The 23,231-nt window shown below is 40.7% G+C and overlaps 1 protein-coding gene across 1 annotated transcript in view; it reads right to left on the bottom strand.

Moving 5' to 3' along the window:
• Positions 1–23,231, bottom strand: part of dip2a (disco-interacting protein 2 homolog A) — an 85,052-nt gene that overhangs the window by 2,099 nt on the left and 59,722 nt on the right. The window contains exons 6-38 of the mRNA XM_053328527.1: positions 21,717–21,854; positions 20,487–20,528; positions 18,153–18,272; positions 16,507–16,704; positions 16,191–16,282; positions 15,658–15,768; positions 14,357–14,480; positions 14,166–14,275; positions 13,872–13,974; positions 13,189–13,253; positions 12,615–12,708; positions 11,996–12,115; positions 11,727–11,841; positions 10,971–11,110; positions 10,225–10,361; positions 9,762–9,842; positions 8,847–8,974; positions 8,601–8,715; positions 7,999–8,200; positions 7,730–7,839; positions 7,351–7,431; positions 6,734–6,851; positions 6,440–6,561; positions 6,109–6,220; positions 5,838–5,947; positions 5,448–5,578; positions 5,137–5,305; positions 4,443–4,613; positions 1,821–1,882; positions 1,232–1,289; positions 1,060–1,134; positions 232–406; positions 31–154 (exon numbers count right to left, since the gene is read on the bottom strand). Coding sequence (XP_053184502.1) covers positions 31–154; positions 232–406; positions 1,060–1,134; positions 1,232–1,289; positions 1,821–1,882; positions 4,443–4,613; positions 5,137–5,305; positions 5,448–5,578; positions 5,838–5,947; positions 6,109–6,220; positions 6,440–6,561; positions 6,734–6,851; positions 7,351–7,431; positions 7,730–7,839; positions 7,999–8,200; positions 8,601–8,715; positions 8,847–8,974; positions 9,762–9,842; positions 10,225–10,361; positions 10,971–11,110; positions 11,727–11,841; positions 11,996–12,115; positions 12,615–12,708; positions 13,189–13,253; positions 13,872–13,974; positions 14,166–14,275; positions 14,357–14,480; positions 15,658–15,768; positions 16,191–16,282; positions 16,507–16,704; positions 18,153–18,272; positions 20,487–20,528; positions 21,717–21,854 — 3,853 coding nt within the window. The remainder of the gene's footprint in view (positions 1–30; positions 155–231; positions 407–1,059; positions 1,135–1,231; positions 1,290–1,820; positions 1,883–4,442; positions 4,614–5,136; positions 5,306–5,447; positions 5,579–5,837; positions 5,948–6,108; positions 6,221–6,439; positions 6,562–6,733; positions 6,852–7,350; positions 7,432–7,729; positions 7,840–7,998; positions 8,201–8,600; positions 8,716–8,846; positions 8,975–9,761; positions 9,843–10,224; positions 10,362–10,970; positions 11,111–11,726; positions 11,842–11,995; positions 12,116–12,614; positions 12,709–13,188; positions 13,254–13,871; positions 13,975–14,165; positions 14,276–14,356; positions 14,481–15,657; positions 15,769–16,190; positions 16,283–16,506; positions 16,705–18,152; positions 18,273–20,486; positions 20,529–21,716; positions 21,855–23,231) is intronic.

A 23,231-nucleotide genomic window follows, 5' to 3' on the forward strand; every position in this document is an offset into this window, starting at 1 on the left:
GAATTTATCCAAATCAAGCAGTGAACTCACCATTCAGCTATACTTTTGTGAGAACGGATGACAGAGGTCTCAATGTCAATAGGGTGATACCTCATTCCCCTTAGCTCCAGAGTCTCATCAAGAGAGCCCACCACATAGAGGGCGTCATGGCGCTCTGAAAAAGTTAGATATTTAGTTAGAGAGGGAAGACAGGTGAGATATCTTTAGTTTTATGTGGTGAAACATTCTCACCTCCACTGGCATCAGTCAGCTCAGTACGCCGTAGGAAGCCCAGGTAGCCCGTCCTCGCCCAGACAGTCTGAGTATCGCCAAAGCTGAGTTTGGTGTTGAAGTGGTCAGCATGTAGCGCCTCCTCCCCATAAACTGTGTAGTAGCCTGTAGCGTTGTGAGGACTGCTGACCCAGACCTATCACACAGAGTAAAGCAGTCACAAACTATTCACAGTGTTTGTCACCTGTTTATGGGTTACTGGAGTGAGCCTTTGATCAGATATGAGCCCAGTAAATATTAAGACCAAATGAATTATCCCAGAAGGAAATGTGGTGTGTGCACAAAACTTTACATAAACAATAAAAAAGAATCAACCATACTAGGAAGAAAAAAACAATCCCAGATAAACTCCACAGTATGTTTGACCCAAGAAACCAGGTCATTGAAGGTTGGGCGGCACAGTGTGAGAGCAGCACTGTAGTGACAGCACGGCATTTCCTTATAATGCAAATGTGTCTGAATTTTACTAGTCAAATGTTCTGTAGTGGAAACAGACATTGTCAGTTTAAATCAGACTTTATCTGAATGTAACTGTTTCATCCAATCTGAAGTCTTTATCATGAACCTGCGTACATGTAAAAAGCAGATTATGAATTCAGAGAAATCAAGCTGAAGAAATCAATCTACTGTAATCTCCCATATCTGTCACAGAAAGGAAGCTTAATGTAGTCGTAATGCACTCATTTACCTGAGTGCATGTAAATGAACTGATTGTGGGTCACAGCCGTGGAGCAGTGATGGTCAAACGAGGCTGCTCTGAAAAAGTGATGAGGTGACGTTGTGACTTACCTCTCCTAGATGGGAGTCTCCCAAGGGTCCTTTAGTCTCTGTGTTGGCAATAATCACCTTCACTCCTGGGAGGATCTACAACAGCAGACAGCCAGAGCAGTTTGAGAAAAGAACTCTTCATGACGTCACGCTAGTTAATAGTGTTTTAGTGCGTGTTTATGTGACACTGTACCTTTCCTGACTCCATCAGTGGCAAGCTGTGTGGTGACCCCCTCTCTACCAAACGAACCCTGGAGAAGACGCGAAAGAAAAAAAAAGAAAAATGACAGTTCTGCATATACACAAAAACAATTGGAAAACTGTTGAGTTTACGAAATTGAAAAATGAAAGTTCACAAGGAAAAGTAAGACTAACAAAAGAACAAGAACCGCAAAAATACTTTCTTAGGTTAGATACTTGTTACAATAATAATTACTTTATTTATATAGCATCTTTCATACAAGGAATGCAGCTCAAAGTGCTTTACAACAAAACAACATGTAACATAAGATAGACAATAAAACCTGCTATTGATAACATTAATAAGATAAAATAAAGTGAAAATATAATACGTAGAATGTATGCTTCAGTAGTGGTGGTAAATTGAGACTTAATAAACAAAAATCAGAAACTATTTGACCTTGTGTACACAATCTGTAAATTGGTGCCTAGGTCTCTGAAGCCTAAAGCAAATAGATCCTTCATTTACCCAACGGACACAGATACTTAAGTAATACTTTTTTTTAACAATCATTTTTTACTTTTAGCACTCAATCCCCTACCGATCATGTCGTAGAGCTCTCATGTCCACGTAAACAGTGGTAGGGTCTGGTCCGGCTGTGCCCTGCAGAAAAACAAGCAGAGTGTGACGTGAGTCAATAATGTAACTCTGAGAGACCTGACATTCATACATGCCTGGGTGGAGGAGAGGTGGAAGCTGCTTATGATACAACTGTTGACAAAGCAGGGGGACAGCCAGAAGTCAACCAGCCAGGCTACAATAGTTAGGACTCTGGCAAAACTCAACCATGTAGCCACAGGCAGTTTAAGTAACTGCAGCGTTAAATTCACCTGCTCTTATACTATCAGTCTGCCAGGTGTAAGAATCAAGCTACTGTACAGAGCCTTATTAGAGGCCTACAAGAAATGATAAGTTAACTGTAGTTTATTACTTTCAAATATTTATCTTCTGTAACTAAACAGGCCCGCAAATGTCAGCTATTTCTAACTGAGCATCATTTGTTTTGATTAAATGTCCATGGTTCTGCCATGCAGCCATATCTAATTGAACCATTTCTCAAGAACTGACTCTAGTCATCAGATATTGATTGTTTATGCTTAGGGATTTATCATCATTACTGCTGTAAGACAAGTCACAACACATTATGTTTTCCATCACTCCTTTGCCAGAGTTTAGCCAGAGCACAAGCTAGCAATGAGTCGCTGTAAGGTTGTCTGCAAGGTCAAAGCCAAACACACAGAGGGATAATTCAGTATAATGAGCCGCGGGACGCCAGGACATCGAGCCAAGCAGAGGTTTCAGCAACAGAGCGATTTTTGGAAAACCTCACCGAGACTCAATCCAGAAATTAGCCTTTGCCATCAAACAAATGCCAACAGTGTGATTAGCTTAATTAAGAGTGCATCAATCACTCCTGTCAAACATTTCCTCCAATGAACTTGATCAACAAGTTTGCTCAACTAATACAGCTGAAGAGTCAAAACTGTGTGTGGTATTTGTTAATGAGGAGTTTAAATGTGAGATATCATCAGTTTGAAGGAGAAAAAACTAATAAAAACCACCAACTTCTCTTATTAAATTATTTCTGGTGTGAAAGAAAAGGCTATCAAGATAATATATTCATGATTTAATTAAATAATTAGTGTTATTCTGTCTACTATAACTAACACTAACTAATGAGGTGTGGTTAATGAAATATTAGAATTGTCAAAAAAAATTCTACCTCAATGTAAATGTATGTATCACATCCTGGAGTCGATCACAGGGTTTGACATGACACGCTTCAGATGAAAAATTATTCCTCAAATTCATGCTGCTTATTCATGATATCATGTAAAGTAGTGCATCAAAAAAGCAATGGTCAAGAGCCAGGCGCTACAGATAAGACTCAGCTAAAAATGAAAAATTGTAGCAAGGTGGAGCTGAAGCTTGTTGGACAAAAAGAAAACACAGATAAAAATCAGTAAATAATAAGCAGGTTTGAACATTATGCAGGATAAACAACAAACACACACAAACACACACACACACACACACAGACAGACCCAGTGGCAGCCCAATGAGCAAACAGCCACTCTTATCCTACAGTACCTGCTCAGCCAGTTTCCCTAACCTGTTGGGCTGACGGGGACAGATAAATAAAGATATATACATGTATATATTTATATATGTGGACACACATGCACACACAACAACAAACAAGCAAAATAAAAAATCACCAGTTACCGAGGAAACAAAACAGAACATCAAAGGGCCAAAGGAAAAAAGAAAAAAATGATCAACAGTCAGACTGAGAGGCTGTGAAAACACAAAGACCCCCAGAATCAAATTAAAACTACCACAAAGCATTCATGCTATTTTTGCAGTTGTTCAAAAAACACAAATGATCTGTTGAGACCCAACAACTGAAAAAAGTAAGGTAAAAGTATATTAAAGATGACACCAATGAACTGAACGGTTCAGGACAATTGAACTATTACAAAAACAAGTCAATGAGGGGTGACTGTAACTGAAACCACCAAAACCAGTGATGAAGGTGAGTGCATGAGCGGTTTGAGAATAGTAATTAGTTACAACTATCATTTTAAAATAACTAAAAACAGTCCAGAGTAAAGTATGAAGTTTTATACTTTTCTCTAAACCTCCAGTTAGTTAGTTGTTAAACAGAAAGAAAAGACTCATATTTTTTACTATGCCTCCAGTCAGTAGATAAAATAAAGTTTCAGACTGATTTTAGAAGTTTTAGCATCTGTTACAGGAGTTGACAGGAGGTTAAGGAAAAAGTATAAAGTTTAATATTTATATACATTCCTTATATATTTCTTTATGCACTCCATTTGAACTTGTTAACTTACAGTATTGCTGATAAATGTATTCATTATAAATTTGTACTGCCTTTTGTCAGTTTCAGGGTTCAATACAATAACATATCTTTTCCTGTAACTGCCCAGGTATCACACATCTTCACTGAGTGCTCATCCCTTCTTCCACAATTAACATTTTTAGTGAATTAGCTGGCCAAACATCATAAAGCAGAGGATTTGCCATTTATACTTTAAGTGTTGCCAGTTTCCTGGATGTTCTTCTGACTTACTTCTTCTGACTCACATACTCCGTACTTCTCTAACCCTCCACCCCTCCTCCACTATTGATGGATGCTTACCTGCAAACAGATCGCCACATTCACCCTGCAGCCAAAGGTAGTGCTGACGGCACGTGGTGAAAGCCCCAAGTCCTTGAAAATCTTTGAGAAGGACTGAGTTAGTGATATGCGAGGCCTCTCCTCTGCTACCACCATGCATGTGCGCACGCAAGACAGGTTCACATTTCGCAACTGTGGATGGAAAAAAGAAGAGTTGGATTAGCAAATTTAAAGAAAAAAATGTGTAGAGCATGATGAAAACACTCCAGTTTCAGTAATAATGTCACATTCATTCTCAATTTGAAAAGAGGAAAAAAGATTGTGGAAGCTGCATATAAACTTGAAGCTGATGAAAATAAATGAACATAACATTTTCATATTAATAGTTTCAAGTCAATGTTTCACATGAATGTTCTTTTTCACGTTATTATGAGCTTTCTTATTAGATAGACTCTACTAATTAAACTACACACATAATTTGTAAAACATCCAAGTCTCAAGTGCTGGAAGAAAATCAGCTCACAGATAAGAAGGAGTAAAGTGTTTCACCCCTGAGTACCCCTGACTTTGTCTCGATAAGCATAATCATCGCTGTGGCAAAAGCAGCACCTCTGGGGAAAAAAGAGTCACTGAACAGAACTCCTTAAATTTTCTGGAAGAAAAGGCAGTTTGTTGCTTCCCATTAAACACCAAACAACTGAGGCGATAAACTGACCCGCAGTGCTTCCGTCTGTGAACCCAGGCCCTTGGTGCACATCTCCATCACTGAGTAAGAGCAGAAGGTGACGCGCACTTTGTACTGGCTGACTGCTGCCAGCCACAGAGATGCATTGCTCTCCAGCTCCAGAGGGGGAACAAGGATCGACTGATGGCCCGAGTACACACTGAAACCAGAAGCATATGGAGAGGCATATATGAGCAGGACAAAAAAGACTTCGGAAAGCAAATAACCCAATGTTTGTCCCAGTCACTAGCAACAACACTTTAATCCTCATATTATCTCTGATTTTGGAGCTGCTGGTTCACCTGCACAGGCACCAGAGAGCGAAGCCCAGACCACAGTAGGGGTCCAGACAGATGGCGATCTGTCGAGAAGGGTAGAGCTCACACTGCAGTTTGATGGAGCGACACAAGGCACTGGTGGCAGCGTGAGACATCTAAAAGAAATGACATTACACATGCATCAAAACTGGGTCCTGGAGTAAAATTCAACTCAAACACAACTCCTTGAGATTCACTAATGGACACCTCAGCAGTGTGTGGATGGTTGCTTGAAGCTGAAAACTTTCTCGTCCATATAGATTTAATCGGACTATTGCCCAGTAAAACTAGACATTTTCGGCCTAAATTTTCCTTACTGAGTACTGAGGTGACCCATTTGCATCTACTATGCTTATCACACCTCTCCCAACATACTTTTACTCCTGCTAGGATGCCTGTTGTGGACACACTGAAGTCCAGGTACGCTAACATCTCAGGGGTTGGAGGCTTGTACATCTGGGGACTCTTCTTCCTGGGGAGGTCATCTGGAGTACAAACAGAAGAGTAAATGGAGGAGGGTATTTGCAGCAGACATGCAAATCAAAGACTGTGTCCTTCTTTTTATTTAAAAATCTACCTGGTGATTTCAACATGTTAACAAAACTGAAGACCATAGTGTCTTTTTGAGAGTGTGTATATAGTTCACCTGTGTCCAGCACCATGGGCCAGCTCTTGATGTCCACAGCAGCAGCGGCCTCTTTGGATTTCAGCAGCTTCATTATTGCTTGAGTAGTCAGGATGCACACCGACTTACTGACCTTTAACACAAAGATACTACAGTTTTACGACATACACTGTGTAAAGTAATTAAACTGTTACAGAAAGAAAAGCATGGCTCAGAGTGTGGAGGTGACTTTTTATATAATAAAATCTGTCACATTCTGTCAATAAATTCACATGGTTTAATCACTGTAATCTAACTGTGGTTAAAAGGACTTAATTAGTATTTTGACGCAGGTAAGGAGACGCTGTGTTACCTCAACAATCATCTTGACGGTGGGCAGAGTGGTGGCCAGGTTCTGTGGGTGTGGGGGTCTCACAGTAACTGGGACACAGCCAGCATACAGGCAGCCGTAAAAGGTGGCAATCAGGTCGATTCCTGCACAAGAATATTTATACTTACAAGAATACACTGATGTTATGATTGAAGGAATAATATGCTTTTTTATTATAGTACTTTTTTTAAGTTAATTGCCTCAGGTGTTGGTGTGTGGGATTAACAGACATATCTGAAAACTAAAGACAGGGACAGTGAAGGAACAGATGTCTACCTGGTGGGTAGACAAGCGCTACGTGGTCCCCGGTGTTGAGGCGTCCCATAAGAGCTGCAGCCACCCGCTCTGCCCGCTTGTGCAGCTGCAGACAGGAAGCTGTACTAGCTACCGTGCCCTGAAGAGCAAAAGATAAGAATGCATGAGATCCATCTACATCGCTAACTTAATTTAACATATATATGACAACAACTTCAGGGGTAACGTGCAGTCGTCATCATTCTACATCTGATATGACAAAGTATGAGACGATAAAGGTTCTTCAACCACAATCTACCAATGTAACTATACCTTTAATAAATGTACTATTATTGTATTAGGTTATTGTATTTATGTTGCAAAATCAATGAGGGATTGCAGAATGTTTGCATCAATACAATGTAGAACGTTGATTTATCAGGTATTAAATGATCTGAATGATCCAAAAACAGGCATTAACTACAATTGATTGTTGTTGTTATTTTTTTATATATATATTTATGTGTGTGTGTGTGTGTGTGTGTGTGTGTGTGTGTGTGTGTGTATATATACACAGACATTTATTGAAGAGGACTTAACTATATCATCCACTCTGAATTGAGACCATGATTAACAGATGCTGAACAGAAAAGCAGTACCTTAGCATTGAGAACAAGAAACAGAGGATGGTCTGGAGTGGCCTGGGCTCTCCACTGCAGCACATCCTGTATGTATAGGAACTATAAAAGAGAGACAGAGACACAAGTTTAACTTGAAAGGAATAAAAGTGACAAACAGCTAAATCAGACACGCACTGACACAATACATGCATGTAGATTTAATGGAGCATGGTGACATGAGATGGGTTTTTATAAATGAATGCGTTTATGTGAAGCTGATAAGAGTAATTAATGATTTAGGAGAAATCGGAGTCAGCAGGAAGTCAAATCCATGTTCACTCCATCCACCTATGCATCCTTACCTGTGTCTGCAGCATGCATGTGAGTGTGATGAGGTGAAATGAGGATGAATCTCTACCTTACGTGCCTGGTCATTGTCCTCTAGTTGGGCCACATCTCTCCCGCAGGCTTGTGCTATCCTCTTGCCGGCCACCAGGTTTCCCACTATCATAGAAGCAGGTCCAACCTCTGTACAACACAACACCATTCATTCATTCATCGTGTCAATGAAGTTAGCAACGACACTGATATCAACATATAAATGCAGCAATAAAAGAGAATAAAGCACGTTTTTTATTTTATTTTCTTATTTATTATTTATCTATTAAGGGATGTGTGGTTCTCTACCTGGCTGTTTTTGCCTCGGCTTGGGCAGATTGGTGACACATGTGTGAGGGCACATGAGGACATTGCAGGGGTGCAATGCACCCTCCAGGAAGCGTTGCTTTGTCTCGGATATATGGATGCCACCTAGAGGAGCCTTTGGAAGCGTGTTGGCAGGCACCAGAGCCAAGCAGTACACCCCAACCTGGTGAATGCTGTCGATGGCCTGGAAATGACAAAAAAGAACCAGAGTTCAACAAAAGTGTCGAATAAATCAGAAAAAATAGTTTTAATCCTATTGTGTAAAAATACACAATGTGAGCTTTTGAGATTTTTTTATATTATAGTTTTAATAAGCACTCTAGGGGATATTTTCAACTTTGCAGTTGCAATAAATTATCTTAATCAAGTCTGAAAGCTCTGAAGCTCTGTTGTTTTTATATGGAACTGGCATGTAGTAAAACCAACTGTTTCCTGGAAGGTAAGAGTAATATAACCAAGTATACTGTACATTAATTGCACGCTTACTAAACTACAACATACAAACCCACAAATATGTTCCTTGAATTAGATGTCACTGATAATAAGTTGTGAAAAAGACAAGGCAGACAGAGCACAGTGAGCACCTGAAGGACACGGCTCATCCACTGGAAGCTGTCTTCCTCAGAGGCATCTGGTCTCTGCTCTGCCACAACAACAATCCTCTCGTCATGCAGCACCGACACAGAAAACACAGCTATCCTGGAACAGATAACGTACAACAACACTGTTACAGATAGAGTACACAGTCCTCAGATAGGACAGTGTGTAGATATGACAGCTTACATCATGTGGAGAAGTATAAAGCTTAATTTGTGATGTTTTTTCTTTACCTCCCCCTGTACACAAACTTCATGGGCTCCACTGCCAGCGCAGTGGCAACCACATCATCAGCATTGTGTCTCCGCCCACTGACCACCATCAGCCCATCCATCTTCCCCACAACAAACACAAGGCTGTCCTGATATGGGAAACAGAAAGTACAATCTATTAGATGGTTAAGTTGTGACATAGTGTGCCAAGAACTGCAGTTACTCAGGGATGTATCTATTTCAGATGCACTAACTAATTATCCCATCCAACACTCATTCACTCACTGGCTGGCCTTGGATCAATGAGACAGGTATCATTCAGGTTGGCTGTATAAAATATGATTCTTTCCTTCTTTCCTAGTGATTTTAAACTGTGAAAACAAGTTTCTTCTTAACTGATTACTAAAGGCAGTTTCTGAACAAGCACACCTCTTTATAGACAGTCTTTGAAACAATAGTACTGTATGTTCTGCTGAAAAGGAAGGCTGTGGATTATGTTAACTCTGTGGCACACTGTTTCTGGAAAGAAAGACAGCTGTTTAATTACCCATAAACATATGTGAGAAAATACATTTTTGTGATTTAGGTTGGCTGACTTGACTAGATGGTAAAACTACTGAATTAATTCAGGTTTTCTCTAAATTCTTTATTCACTCACAACCAGAACCACCAAATTCAGCCAGGTACTTTTAAAAGGTTGTTGAGTCTTTCTGGCAAAAGTACAAAATTATTAACCGAAATAGAGCAGGTTGAGCAACATGGAGGATATGGATATTAATGATGAGTATTTGAGGTTTGAGCATGTCCTTAAGCAGCCTTTGAAAAGCTACAACATATCACAACCAGGAAGCTGGGAAGAATTGACACTTATAAAGACAGAGCTCTAAGACATCCAGAACTGAAAGTTACAGGACTGATTAATGAGGTGGAACTTACTGGTCCCACAAAGCCCAGGAGTGAGGTCCTGCTGAAGGGTCTGTCACTAATGGGAAGCCCAGATGATGTTACTGGGATGGTCTGCAACAAGACACAACACTGTTAAAAACACATATACATGTAGGAAGTACAAAGGATTTAACATTTTCTTTACTTTGAATAACACTGCATGCAGTAATGAAGTACATATAAGCTTTTGCAGTCTGCTTTCATTTAGCAAAAACTACAGTCTAGTGAGTGAGCTTAAATAAGATAATGACTGAAATAAAATGTTTTAAGGTGGAACAGCACTAACTGGGATAAGTGGGAATTTCAGCGTTTTATACCACATGATTTTGAAAATGTAACAACTGATTTCTCGCATCCTTGAGAAAAACAAGCATAGAGTTAGTGTAATTACTGTTATTACACAGACACAGAAAAACAGTGTTCAGAGAGATGATAGTACACTAGAAGCACTAACCTCAAAGATGTTCTTGGTCATGCCTGGGAGGCCGTAATATGCTACACCAGTGCAACCTGAGCTCACGCAGATTTCTCCAACCTCATCTGTCTGACAGAGGTAGGGTGTCCCCTCCACTCGCACCACACAAACCACAGCTAGAGTCACACAATGACAGAAGATTTCAACATCAGAACAATGTTACATTATCAAAAATAAATGTCTAAAGTGGTCTATTTACTCTTTACTACTTTTGTTTTTTAAAATCACGTCTACCAATGTTTTGTTGTTTAAATGGAATTTGATTTGAATTGAATTGTTATTGTCTACACATAGAGGGATGTAAATGCATCTGAAGGTAGACATTTTTTTCAGCCAGATTGCAAAAAGAAAAAGAAAGAATAATAATAGTTTTATCTATAGAGCACTTTTTAAGCAATAAGCAGAAAGTGCTTTTCAAATGAGAGGAAATTCAAAACACAAGAAGGACAATTGCAAGAGGTAAAATTATGAAACACAAACATACACATATGCATATAAAAAAACCCTCAATGACAGAAGAAAAAAGATAAAACCTCAATCAAAGAAAAAAATCAAACAGCTCACAACTATCAGAATGTAATCTATCACCGATGTAGTCTAAAATCTGATCAGATCATCCTTTCTCTCTGTGGTGTAAATACAAATATTTCACTTTTTATATCATTAGCATTTTACTCATAAACAGAAGCCAAACACTGATCGATGGTCGGTGCAGTGTACTGTACCTCCAGGCATGACTTGTCCCACATCCTGCACTGTGAGGACAGAGAGTTTCTCCTCTGTATCCACACGGATCACGCTGTGGCTCAGTCCAGCCATAGACAGCACCGCTTTCCCTGGAGGAGGAACGCCCATTTCTGGAGGTCTGTGGGACACCAACATTATCAGTTACACTTGAGGTACAACCACACAGAATGACACACATGAACCATTTCATTCACAGTTTGCAGATACCAACACTTCTTTTTGTTTTATTTCAAACATTTACACAGTTTGTATGACTATGATGCAAGGTCTTTTTGTTCTTTAATAGGACAAACGGCCATCCACTGCCTTAGTACATTGTGTTTATCACAGCAGTACTGACACCTGAGAGGAGATAGACATGGTTTTGACAGAGCATGATTACTATATTAATCTGTGAGACTGTGTACCTCCATTACAACATTTCTAGACTCTCACATATGTCTCAAAACAAATGGTATTACTTGTTTTCAAAAACAGTGCTAGTTTGTCTATTTGAGGCATGTGTTTTTATTCCATCTGTCATAATAATCCCTCTCCATAACTAAGCTTCATGATCAGCAGAAAGCTTTAAAATTGTACATTCTGTCTCTTTGGTAAAGAAGCACCAAATCTCCTTCATCTCCCTGCAGGATCCAGCTGATGTTGCAAACGCAGTGTGATATAACAGCACAGTGATGCAAAGCGGTGCCAGGCTGGTTGCTTTGTTTCAAAAGGGTGCAGTAATAGCAGCTCACCTCCGGATGGCGACAGTCATGGCTTCTGAAGAGCTGGCACATGGACAGATCACCTCAGGTCGCAGCCCACGTGCCTGGAACACGTTGAGGAAGGCATCGCAGGAGGATATCGACCCTGTAGTAACACACACAACGATACACAGGACACAAACACACATACAGAGCCAATCAGCAAACAACACAAATGCATGATAATCTCTTGTAAGCCTGAGGGTTTTAATCAGATCAAACTTATGTTTTATTAAGTGAGAGTACTGTCGTGGACTCACATGGGTTGGCTCCATCGGCTACGATCAGCATGCGCAGTGAGCTCAGGCTGATGTCTCTCTGGTCTCTTTGGGCCAGCAGAGACCAATGCATGTCCCTTGACTTCACCACTGCTACCCGCGCTGTGCAGCGTACACACAAACAGAGACATGTTACACGGAGTCAGCGAGACAGACTCACAATAGAGTCGTCCAATCAACACCTTTGTCGTCCAGCTTGACAGCCAATCACAGATCACAAAGCCTGACAGCAAATAGCAGTGCAGACTGACTCGGTTGCCAACAGGTGACTCAGCAAAGCTCGGACCAGTCAGGAGTTGAATGTTATTTAGCATGTCGGGCCTTCTGTCCTCGACCTCCATCGGGCCAATAAAACTGAGCAAGAAATCAATGAGTTCCACAAACTATTGCTCTAATCCATCCACCCCTGTGCAATGTGCAGTGAGAATCAAAACTGTTACATGAAACAGTCTCTTTCTGGCTGTCGCTCTGGTCTATTGCAACCTCACTGATACAGCAAAAAGTAGCACAATTTAGTTACAATCATCTTTAATACGGCTGAGATGCAGCAGACAGAGCAACATTGAAAAGTGGCAAAAGTCAAGCATGGAGCCTCTCTTACCTTTGTATGTGTGAACCTTCTGTATCCAGGACAGGGGGTTGACTTTCATCAGGGAGTAAGGGATGCTGATCACGTGCATACGATTCATGACGCTCTGTCACCAGAACAGACAAGCATCAGATAAGCACCAAAATGTATCAAAGTGTGTTACGACTATGTGAATGTCACTGTAAACAAGCTACAAGATATGACAAGATTTTATCACTTTCTCCTGAAGTGTGAAAATATATGTGTGTTTGTGCTATGAAGTGTCATTTTAGGAATTCAAACATGCAGGTTATGTATGAGCTGTATGTAGATCCCCCTGCATGTTTGCTACTGGTTAATAAAAACTCAGTTAACCAAGTGTTAGAATAAGAAGTTAGAATTTACAGCTCTCAAAGTCGAGTTGATTTATGGGACAATGTTTCTGCCCATCAGTCCTGTTAGAATGAATTAATTTACATTCTGATTATGCCCTCAGAGGGAAAAAAGTCAGTCAAATAAATGTGACTTTTTATAGAGTATAGATCTCTTCTATTTCTAATTATAAAACTATCCTTTCATCATTGCCAGAGGGGTTAAGACCACTCACAGTGAGAACACCATGCCATAATCCTGCTTCTCTCTTGAAATCCAGGACATTGGTGATGGTCTCAGCTGCAAATCAAAAAGGAGATAGTGCAGTTAGGCGGGATTTTTAATGTAACATTCCTGTAATCACATATCATCCTGCTACTTTTCAGACGGCACGATTTTCATAAAAAGAGTAAATCCTGACCACAAGAGTATTGGACTGGAGTGGAGTAACATACTAAGTTTCAGAAACAGACCTGGAGTATCTCTAGGGGCTGCTGTGCAGTTAGAAGTTATTTAGAGCAAAACTGGGACACTCGAGGTGACGAGGTACCTTTCTTTTTAAGCAGACCTGACCCAGGACTGATGCAAAGAAACACAAGCAGCTGAACAGTAGCATTTATCAAGCTAGACTGTAATTACACTTTAATGGAATCTGTGAGTAACCTGACAGGAAAAGTCTATAATACAATTGATAATAAAATGTGTGTTATCTGATCTTAAATAAAATAAGAAAAAGCCAAAGGAGCAATTCCAAAAAGGCTCTCTATCTGTTTCTCCCTCTCTTTAGAAAATGCACTCTACTGTAGCTCTCAAATTCACCAGGATATATTCATACTACCACCAGCTGGATGTTTTTGTACATGACAATGCAAAATGAAGTATGGGTACTTGAGAAGTAATGCAGAGTGTCCTGCTCACCCTCAGTGTAGCCACAGGCTTGTGTGAGGGCATGACAGTGAGCCAGCATGGCTGAATGTGACACTGTGATCCCCATAGTGCTTCCCTCCTTGCTGGTTTTATACTGGATGTAAAACACACACACACACACACACAACATTTGAACAGGGCTAGGGTACATAAATGAGATATAACTAGAGGAAACAGAATGGAGTCAAATGATTTTGTTAAAAAACATATTAAAACATATTTAAAAATATACATATTTGTTTTATCGTTAAAATCTACATTCTTCATTCTTCAAATTGCTCTTACTTCTATATAGGCGATGTCATTACTGGCTTCCCGTATTGGAGGATGCCAGTCTTTCGGAGGCTTCACAACATGTTTTCCATCTGTCACAAACCACAGCAACCGCGGCCAGCCTGCAGGGACAAAGATATTAAATCAGTTTCGACCATGTCAAACTATACAAACAGACAGAATGAAAATAAAACCAACTGTACCTTTGAAAGTGGCTACCTCCCCCGTTTGTGCTTTGGGCAGGCCCTTCTGACAAGCGTCAGTGGTCAGTGCCAACGTGACACCACAACTGCCCAACAGAAAGCCAATCTGTTGACTTCCTGCATCCTAGAGGAGCAATGAAGATGAAAAAAAATTAAGCTTGTACTGGCAAACTTTGGCAAACAGTTCTGTTGCACAACAACTATTAACAATAAAATTAAAAACATAAAAAGGTTTGAGAAAAAACACTGTCAGGGAATGCAGGAACTGTAACAGTGAGAGAGAGAGAGAGAGAGAGAGAGTGAGAGAGAGAGAGAGAGAGAGTGAGAGAGAGAGAGTGAGAGAGAGAGAGAGAGAGAGAGAGAGAGAGAGAGAGAGAGAGAGAGAGAGAGAGAGAGAGAGAGAGAAGGAGGATAACGAAGATGAAACCTCAGAGCATTGTAGATCAAAGCAGCAGCAGGTGAGAAAGCAGAGTGACAGCTAATCACTATTAAAAACTCTGCTGCTGAGCATCAAAGCCTGATCGGTGCAGAATAAAAACCAAGTTCTGACACACACTCACTCATATTTGATTGGCTGCAAAAATTAGCTTACAGCTACACTCATGCTGAGCAAAACATACTGTGCAGGAAAGCAAATAGAAAAAAGGAGATACGGGGTGGAAGAAAAAAAAATGGAAGGAAGAATAAGGATGAAAGAAGCAGAAAGGGAGAGGAGGAGGATAGAAGACAAAGAAAGAAAAATAGAGCAGGAAAAAAAAAGAGTTGAATTAGTTTCTGAGTCTCGAGAACAGTTGGCCTGTGATCTGATATTTTGACTGGAATTACACATAATTTCACCTCTCTCAAATCTTGTTAATTACACCATAGCGTCTGCCAACAACAGACAGTGTGCTCATAAAGAGCAATGAAGAACAGGCATTAATATTCAAACTCTGTGACTAATGTGGATGAATTTGGTCCAGTTTGAGCTGATGGATGTGCTGGAGACTCCAACATATTACAATGCACTGTAATTAGAATATTTAAGAGATAAAGCTGTTGCTGCATATATAGTCATGCAACGAATGACAACTAGATTACTACTATGAACTAGATGTTTTTGGGTACTATTCAGGGATATTGGAATAAATCCTTCACATCAACGTTACAACAACATAACAACTCTTGTCCCCCCTTCAATCATTTAGAGGTTAAACGTCCAGTAGGGGTCACTCCTGTTCTTCACCCATCTGTCTGCAGAACGGCAGAAAATGTCATTAACTCCATACTCTCCCTGGTGATTGCATTACAGTTGTCTTTACCTTTCTGGTCAGCGGCACTTCAATAGGCACAGGAACTAACTCCGCCAGGAGACAGCCGTAGAAGGCCACCATGAACATCACTGGGTCATTGTTGGGGAACACAAGTGCAACCTACAGAACGATTCAGAGACACCACAGCTGTTACGGTAAGTCATTGATTATTTGTTTTAATGGGTGTTTTTTTTCACAAGAAACATAGGGAATGCAAGGGGTAGCATGGACGAAACCTGAAACCAAACATATGATTCTCCTCATTGGAGTGTCATCATGATTCTAAGAAGGCTCACTTAAGAACCCACCCCCCAAATTTCATTTTCAGTACAACCTCATGTTGCAGCCTTGGTAATACAACTCTACATTTTGCATTATTTACTATTGTTTTTTGAATACTTGTATTGAGGAACTGAGCTTATTCTTCTGTTTATTCTACATTTGCTGATTGTTTCAAAAGCATCAGTCAATCGCCTAAAATGCCACAAGGAATCTAACATGCAACTGACTGCTATCAAACACAGTTTTATATCATGACTTACTCTATCTCCAGGCATAAGCAAAGGCTCATTTCTGGTGCTCAGCTTGTTAAGAAGAGTATAGGCCAGTTTCTGACTGCGGGTCCATAGTTTTCCTACAGAGGTGAACACACACATATACATATTCACAGAAATATTTCATGTGATTTACAAACTGACAGTGGGTTACAGAATAAGTTGCGCAGAGACAAACACAGACACGTCCCTGTCTATTATCTGGATGGAAAAACACAAACAAGGAGTGGATGAAAAGAGGTAATATTGTTTTACCCATCTACATAATTCATTCTGGGCTAATCCTTCACTGGTTGATACTTACCGTAGGTGAGTGTGTAGACGGGTTTGCCAGCATTGTCAAGTGCCGTCAGACAGGGGCTCTTAGGCTGTGTGGTGCCCCACCGTTGTAAGGCTGCTGGCAAGGAGGGAGGCCAGTTGGTGACCACTCCAAGAGGCTCTCCTTTCAGGGGACTCATTTGCTGGCCTTCTGGCTTTGGCTGGTTGGGATCTGGCTGCTGGACTAAATACAGGAGGAAGAGAACAGGACATCAGTCTGAGGCTGGTTCAGTAGGCAATATTGTCAGGAGATAGTTCTGCTTTTTCAAAGTGGTTTTGATAATGGTCTTAGAGAGCGCTGTCTAACATATTGGTCCTAAATCTCCCATAGGTGTTCAGTTAGATCTGATGACAGCAAAGGCCATAGCACAGGACCCATATCATTTTCATACTCATCAAACCATTCAGTGACCCCTTGTGCCCGATGGATGGGGGTATTGTCATCCTTGAAGAGATGACCACCATTGTGATAGAGATGATTCATCACAGCATAAAGTTGATCACTCAGAACAACTTTCTATTGATTTGCAGTAACCCTTCCCCTTAAGAGGACAAGTGGATCCAAACCGGGCCAGAAAATGCCCCCCACAGCATAACAGAGCCACTGGATCCCCTCACTATAGGGGGTCAAGCATTCAGACCTGTACCAGTTTTTCCTGAAATGGTAAATTTGTGAATTGTACAACTCTCTTAAACGAAGGCTCAGGAGTAAAGGGAGTTGGGATTGCATGACAATGAGATAGGGGTGATAGAGGATTAAAAGGTGACTACTCTCCTTATCAGTCTCCGTGCCCCTGAGAAACTCAGTCCTATCTGTCTCAAGGGAGCTACTGCTTATTGGAAGGCATAGTTTTCTCCCTTCATCCACCTACTCGCACTTTGATTTTACTTACATCTCTCCATCAATATTCTCCCCTCACACCTCCCTCTTCAACGGTAACTCTCTGACAAGTGGCATTCAGAATTGTTTATCTGAGCTGGTTACACGAATCCCCGCCAAATAAAACACCCCTATCAGGAGCACATAATGTTCAGTGCTGTGTGTTCTTCTGCTCACACCATGCAGACCACTGAGGCTTGCTGTGCCACAGAATCGTTGCCAGAGTCAGGGAGGCTTTACAATTACCTGCTGATGTATTGCTATTCCTGTTGGGGTTTTTATTCATTTGGACAGTGTTTATTCAGCCTGGCAGAGTACCACCCAAAACCCACGATGGGCTGGTTGGATTGGAGGAAATGGTTAGGCAGGGCTGGTCCACAATGTGTTTCTGTACCTAGTTTCCCCCAACCACTCCTTTAGCACACCTGGTGGTCTCCGCTCCACAACGAGATAAAACAACAATCAATGATCTAAAAGTGTACATTGACTGTTTACTTGTGAAGCGTGGTGAGGTAAGAGTGACAATTTAACGCAACAAAAATAATTTGATAAATAACCAAGACTAGAGCTTGAAAACTCATCAGGAAATCTAAAAACTCCACTGCCCCTAACCCTTCACAGGCATATTCGTGTCAAATTCACCTCTGACCAGTATGTCACACCAAAGAAAAAGGATGTTTTTTCATGATTTATTGTTTTAATAGGAACTTAGTTTCTAATTAAATAATGTAGTTACTTTCAGGCTAACTTACCATCCAAAAGCTCCTCAAAGTCATCAACAAAGAACTCTCTCAACGGTGGCCGCTTTGGTCTTTTCAGAGTGTTGAGCAGCTGCTGGATTTTGGAGGAGACACGACTGTTTACTGGAACACCTACACAATGAGATTGGAAGGGAGAAAAAAAGGTAGGGTGGAAATAAACATGGCAAGACAAAGATATGGAGAGAAATACAGACAAGTAAAGGAAGAATATGGTAGTGGAAATAGATGTAATGGATCAGGGAGGGACATGGAGGAGGTAGGAAGGGAGACAAGTTGAGAAAGACAGATTGATTGAGAGGTTGATGAGATGGTGAGGGGAGGACATATGAGAAAAGAAAAGAGAAAAAAGGTCAGTAGAAAGTTCTAATAGTACATAGAGGACAACCAGCTGTCAATCACAGAGAGGCAAAACAACCCTACAGTCACCTGAAGGTCAAAAGTTAGTCTTTCAGTCATCAAACTCTATAGAATCACTGACGAACCTTACAGGCTAAATAAATCAGAAAATGAGGAGCTGTCTGCTGCCTAGCAACAAAGATGTCCCTTCTGCAGCAAGTGATTCATGATGAGGTGTCTCAAAAAAATAGCTGTTTCACATATGCTCTGCTCCAAATTCATAACTATGGGAGGCATACATATAAGAAACCAACACCTATGAGTAAAGTCAAAACATACGTAAATCAACTGACATGTACAATTTGATCTTTAACTTGAACTGAGCTGAACTTTGCACAAGACAGCTGAACCAGAATATACTAAAAAAAAAGTCATCACAGAGACACAGACCTTTGCAAAGACAAAACAACATGAATAAAAGGAACAGGAGAGGAGAACAAAGAGAAATACTTTGAGTGAGAGAAGAGGGGATGTGTCCAGTCAGATTTTCCTGACATGTTAAAAAGGGGTATTTGCAGACTATAATTGGAGATCACTTCCTCTATATGAATTCATACTCAGTTTGGGGGGGCAGGGTATGGGGGGCTGTGTCAGACATTCCAGACAGCCACAGGAGACGAAGGCCACAGCTGCACACAGCTTGCCTGATGTATCTTTCTATTATAAACCTGGCTCAGAGAGACTCTGCCGCCTCGTGTAAAGACAGATGTACTGGGAGTGGACGTGTGGGTTTCAGCTCAGCACCTGATGGGCCAATTAGAAAGCCCCTGACACACAGGAAAACATCTGAGGGGCCCCAAACCCCCACCCACTCAATAGCCTTGATCGTGAATATCACAGCATGGCAGGATCTGCTTGTGATGATGACTATAATTAACATATTCATGGTTTTATTATTTATCCATCCACAGTATTAAATTACTGAAGCAAACTGGTTTTATTTGGAGGGAAAAATGCAACACTATGTATTCGCAATATTATGTATATACAGTAATCAACTACATATAAACAGAGCATAACAAACATGGAGACAAAGCCTGATTTTATTCTATATATTTCAAACTGTCAAAACATCCCATGAAAAGGCCAAACCCAAAAGTACATAATAATCTGGACATTTCCTGACCAGCCTATCTGTCCGTAGTTTCATTTCAAGGGGCCAGCTATTTTCTCAAAACAGCTGGGTACTGAAGTTTTTAATCACATGTTACTCAGACCAAGGGGAAAAACTGCATCTGTTGCCATGTATTGTGGTAACAAAGGAACTTGTGAACCAGTGCGGCTCACTGATGTGTTTTAATAGTTTTGGACAAACTAAGGGTCTATGGCACAGACGAAAAAAACAACACCTGGCTTTGGCAACACAGGCAATACTTGGTAATAGGATAAATTCATTGCTGTTTGTTTTCATGGTAGTGTTTGACAATAAGAAAAACAGAATATTTCACTAAAGATCCTACTGAACAGTGGATGTCTTCATTTGTTTTTTTTCAGATGGCACAGACCAAATCTCAACTTCACATCAACCATCTTTTTTTTAAAGGCACAATAGGATATTTCCCCTTCCAACTATAACCTCGAATGAACAGTAGAAAGGCTTTTTCACACTATCTGCTTCAACATGATCTATTCAGGCAGCAAGTAGGTTAGACATTGCTTGAAGATGCTACAAATGCTAAAAGCCTGTGCAAGATACTCAACTACACAAACACACACAGTCACACGCAAGAATCTAATGACTGACTTCACACTGTAGTTTGGCGTACATTTTTGGAACATACACACATACACACGCGCACGCTGTTTGGACAAATGCTAGACCTGACACTGGAGGCGAGGAGCGGAAACACAAATAAACACACACGTGCGCAAGCAGCAGAGTGCACATACAGCAGACTGCCATAGAGATGAAGGAACAGTTATAAATACCATCCATTAAACTGAGGGATCCTTGACCTCTCCACTCACAGCCTGGAGGAAAGACACATCAGGAATGAATGAACACAACCCGGCCAACTCTGTGTGTCTGATCATTTGTGTGTGTGTGTGTGAATGTGTGAGAGAGAAATCTACCAAAAGCCAGATGTTATGTAAGAGAGCGCTTTTTTTTTTTTGGATGTTTTGCTGGTTTCTGTTATTTTAGGCATTTTTTAATTAGACATGTGATAAGAGCTGCATATAAGGTGTGGGCTTAACATGTCTTTAACGGTGTTGACATCCCTTAACATTCTGTCCATTTTTATTTATGTGTCAGCTAGGTGGGCTGCCATTGCATTTATTAAGCAGTGAAAACCCAGATAACAGTTCAATTCTTAATGACAGCGGATGAATGGCAGTAATGAGAGGTGTTGAGACTGCTCCAGTTTTCCGGCTGCTACCTTGTTAACATACTGGACATAAATTCAAAGCAGCATTTCAGCTCTGATGTTGAATGAGTGAAGATGCAAGGATGACAGGAACACGGTGAAAGTGCTTTTATGGATTATGGATCAACCACATTGTCATCTGTGGCGAATCTCTGCATTCGATTAACTTAGACTGTACAAATGTTAACATTCATCTTCTTTAACAGGTTTCTATGGTAATGTTTGTTAAATTTATATTACATGCACTGTAATGACACCATCCATGCTGTGCAATTGTCAACATCTGCAACGAGGTGCACACAAGACAGCACTGTTTGAATGATGAATGATGTTTGGAGGCTCTTCATTTTATGCACTGATTCACTAACAACACGGTGAGAACTGACACAAGACTCATCTATAATAATTTGGTATTCAGCTCATGACTCTGAAATGTTACTTTTTTTAAACACAAGAGAAACAGTGTTGTAAACAATTGTAAATGTCTATTTATCCAGAAAACAGGTAGGCAGTTCATGTTTTTTTTAATCAGTTAATGACATACAAAACATTAAAATAGAGACATGGTGGTTTGGGAGTTTTTCCAGGGGTAGTGTAGAGTTGCAGTGTTACCATGGCAACACAAGAGGGTCAGTCAGCAGCTTGTGCCAGTCTGACAGGCAGACTGACTAAGGAGTAGACAGAGGGACAGACAGCAGGGGAGAAAGGAAAATGGGAGGTGACTTTGTTTCTGTGTGTGTGTGTGTGTGTGTGTGTGTGTGTGCCTGTGTGTGTGCGAGTGCAGGAAACTCACCATCTGCAGTCTCCATGACGCTGGTGTGATGGTTGTGGCTGCGGGAGACACCTCGCACCGAGGCCACCTGGGGCCGCTCTGCATGAAGCAAGGAGCGCTCTGACAGCCCTGTCACATCGGGGGGAGCTGTGTGGTTATCTGTGGTGGGTGGGGGTGCCGGGGGTTAAAAGGTCAAACGAAAAATAAAATCTACTTGATGCGTTACCAAAAAAACTTTTTTTCCTTCTCTAGATGTCTCTAACTGCAGTGTGTATTTTTTACACTTAACCTGCATTTTAACCACCTGCTGTGATGATGAATGATTGTTTCTATTCAGCAGATACATTCCCATCAGCGAGTCAACGTGGGGCAAGACACCTTTGTAATATGATTAACGGGCAAGTGTGAGGACATTATGAAGCCCTTCATTTACATTCCTTTGTGTGCCCACCTGTAAAAACAATGAACTTCCACAATTTAAACAATAGAATCATTTTTCATCCAAATCAATAACACGAGTGGGAAACACCAAAACACCTGGCTACATGAGCATCTTTTTATAAAACTTAAAGGCAACAAGTGTTTAGTTTGTTTAGTTTAGTTTAGATATGGTGTCATGGGATTTAAAATGTAAAACAGTGACAGTGATGTTAGAACCAAAACAATCACTATGAATCATCCGTAAATTTCTCCAATAAATGCACCGTGGAGAATTGGGTCCAACGCGCCGGGTAACTTACACATGATGCACATATAATTTGAACATAGAACGAGTGTATGATTTCAAAATGCCTCTGGTTATGTTTGTTTGTTTCCCCACTACATAAAAATGTTTCCCATGTATGATTCCCTACTTGTCTGAAGTGAACGACAGATACAGGATCAGAGTCTGACGGGTTCAGGAACAGGGTTATATAGGAGATTTATTTACAGCTCCATCCATTAACCACCAGTCACTGCTGCTACTTTATGACAGCAACCTTGAGGGGAGACGGGCTGGACAGAAATCAGACAGCTCCATCCTAATAGGATATGGTTCTGCCAGCAACACGTACAGGCACACATGAACACACACACACACACACACACACACACAGACACACACACACACACGAGCAAGACACCCCTCACTTTAATGTTGCTGTTTGAGAGACGGATGGAGATAAATCCGCTGAATCTCATTAACTAGCTGGTGACACTCGCATGGCGACGTGGAATGAGTAGCAGCTTTGACGTGAAGTGGCTGTGAGCCCTTTCACATGAATGAATGACAGTGAGATGGCAGACAGAGATGGCTAATTAGACAGACGTGAATTAAAAATCTGTAGCTTGTTCTCTTTGTTTGGCCTCATCATCAGTGCTTTTATGTGTCTGGAGGGAGATAAGGCCTCGGCAGAAGTAGTTATGTAAGATATTGCTGTCTGTGTGCAACTGAGCTACATACAGTTGAAGGAAAACCAGCCTGAGCAACATAACACAGGTTCAAATGACAAAAAATCTGATTGTCTAGTAATAATAAGATCTCCGAAACTTCTG

The sequence above is a fragment of the Scomber japonicus genome, chromosome 11, assembly GCF_027409825.1.
Source record: "Scomber japonicus isolate fScoJap1 chromosome 11, fScoJap1.pri, whole genome shotgun sequence".
Classification (NCBI taxonomy): Eukaryota; Metazoa; Chordata; class Actinopteri; order Scombriformes; family Scombridae; genus Scomber; species Scomber japonicus.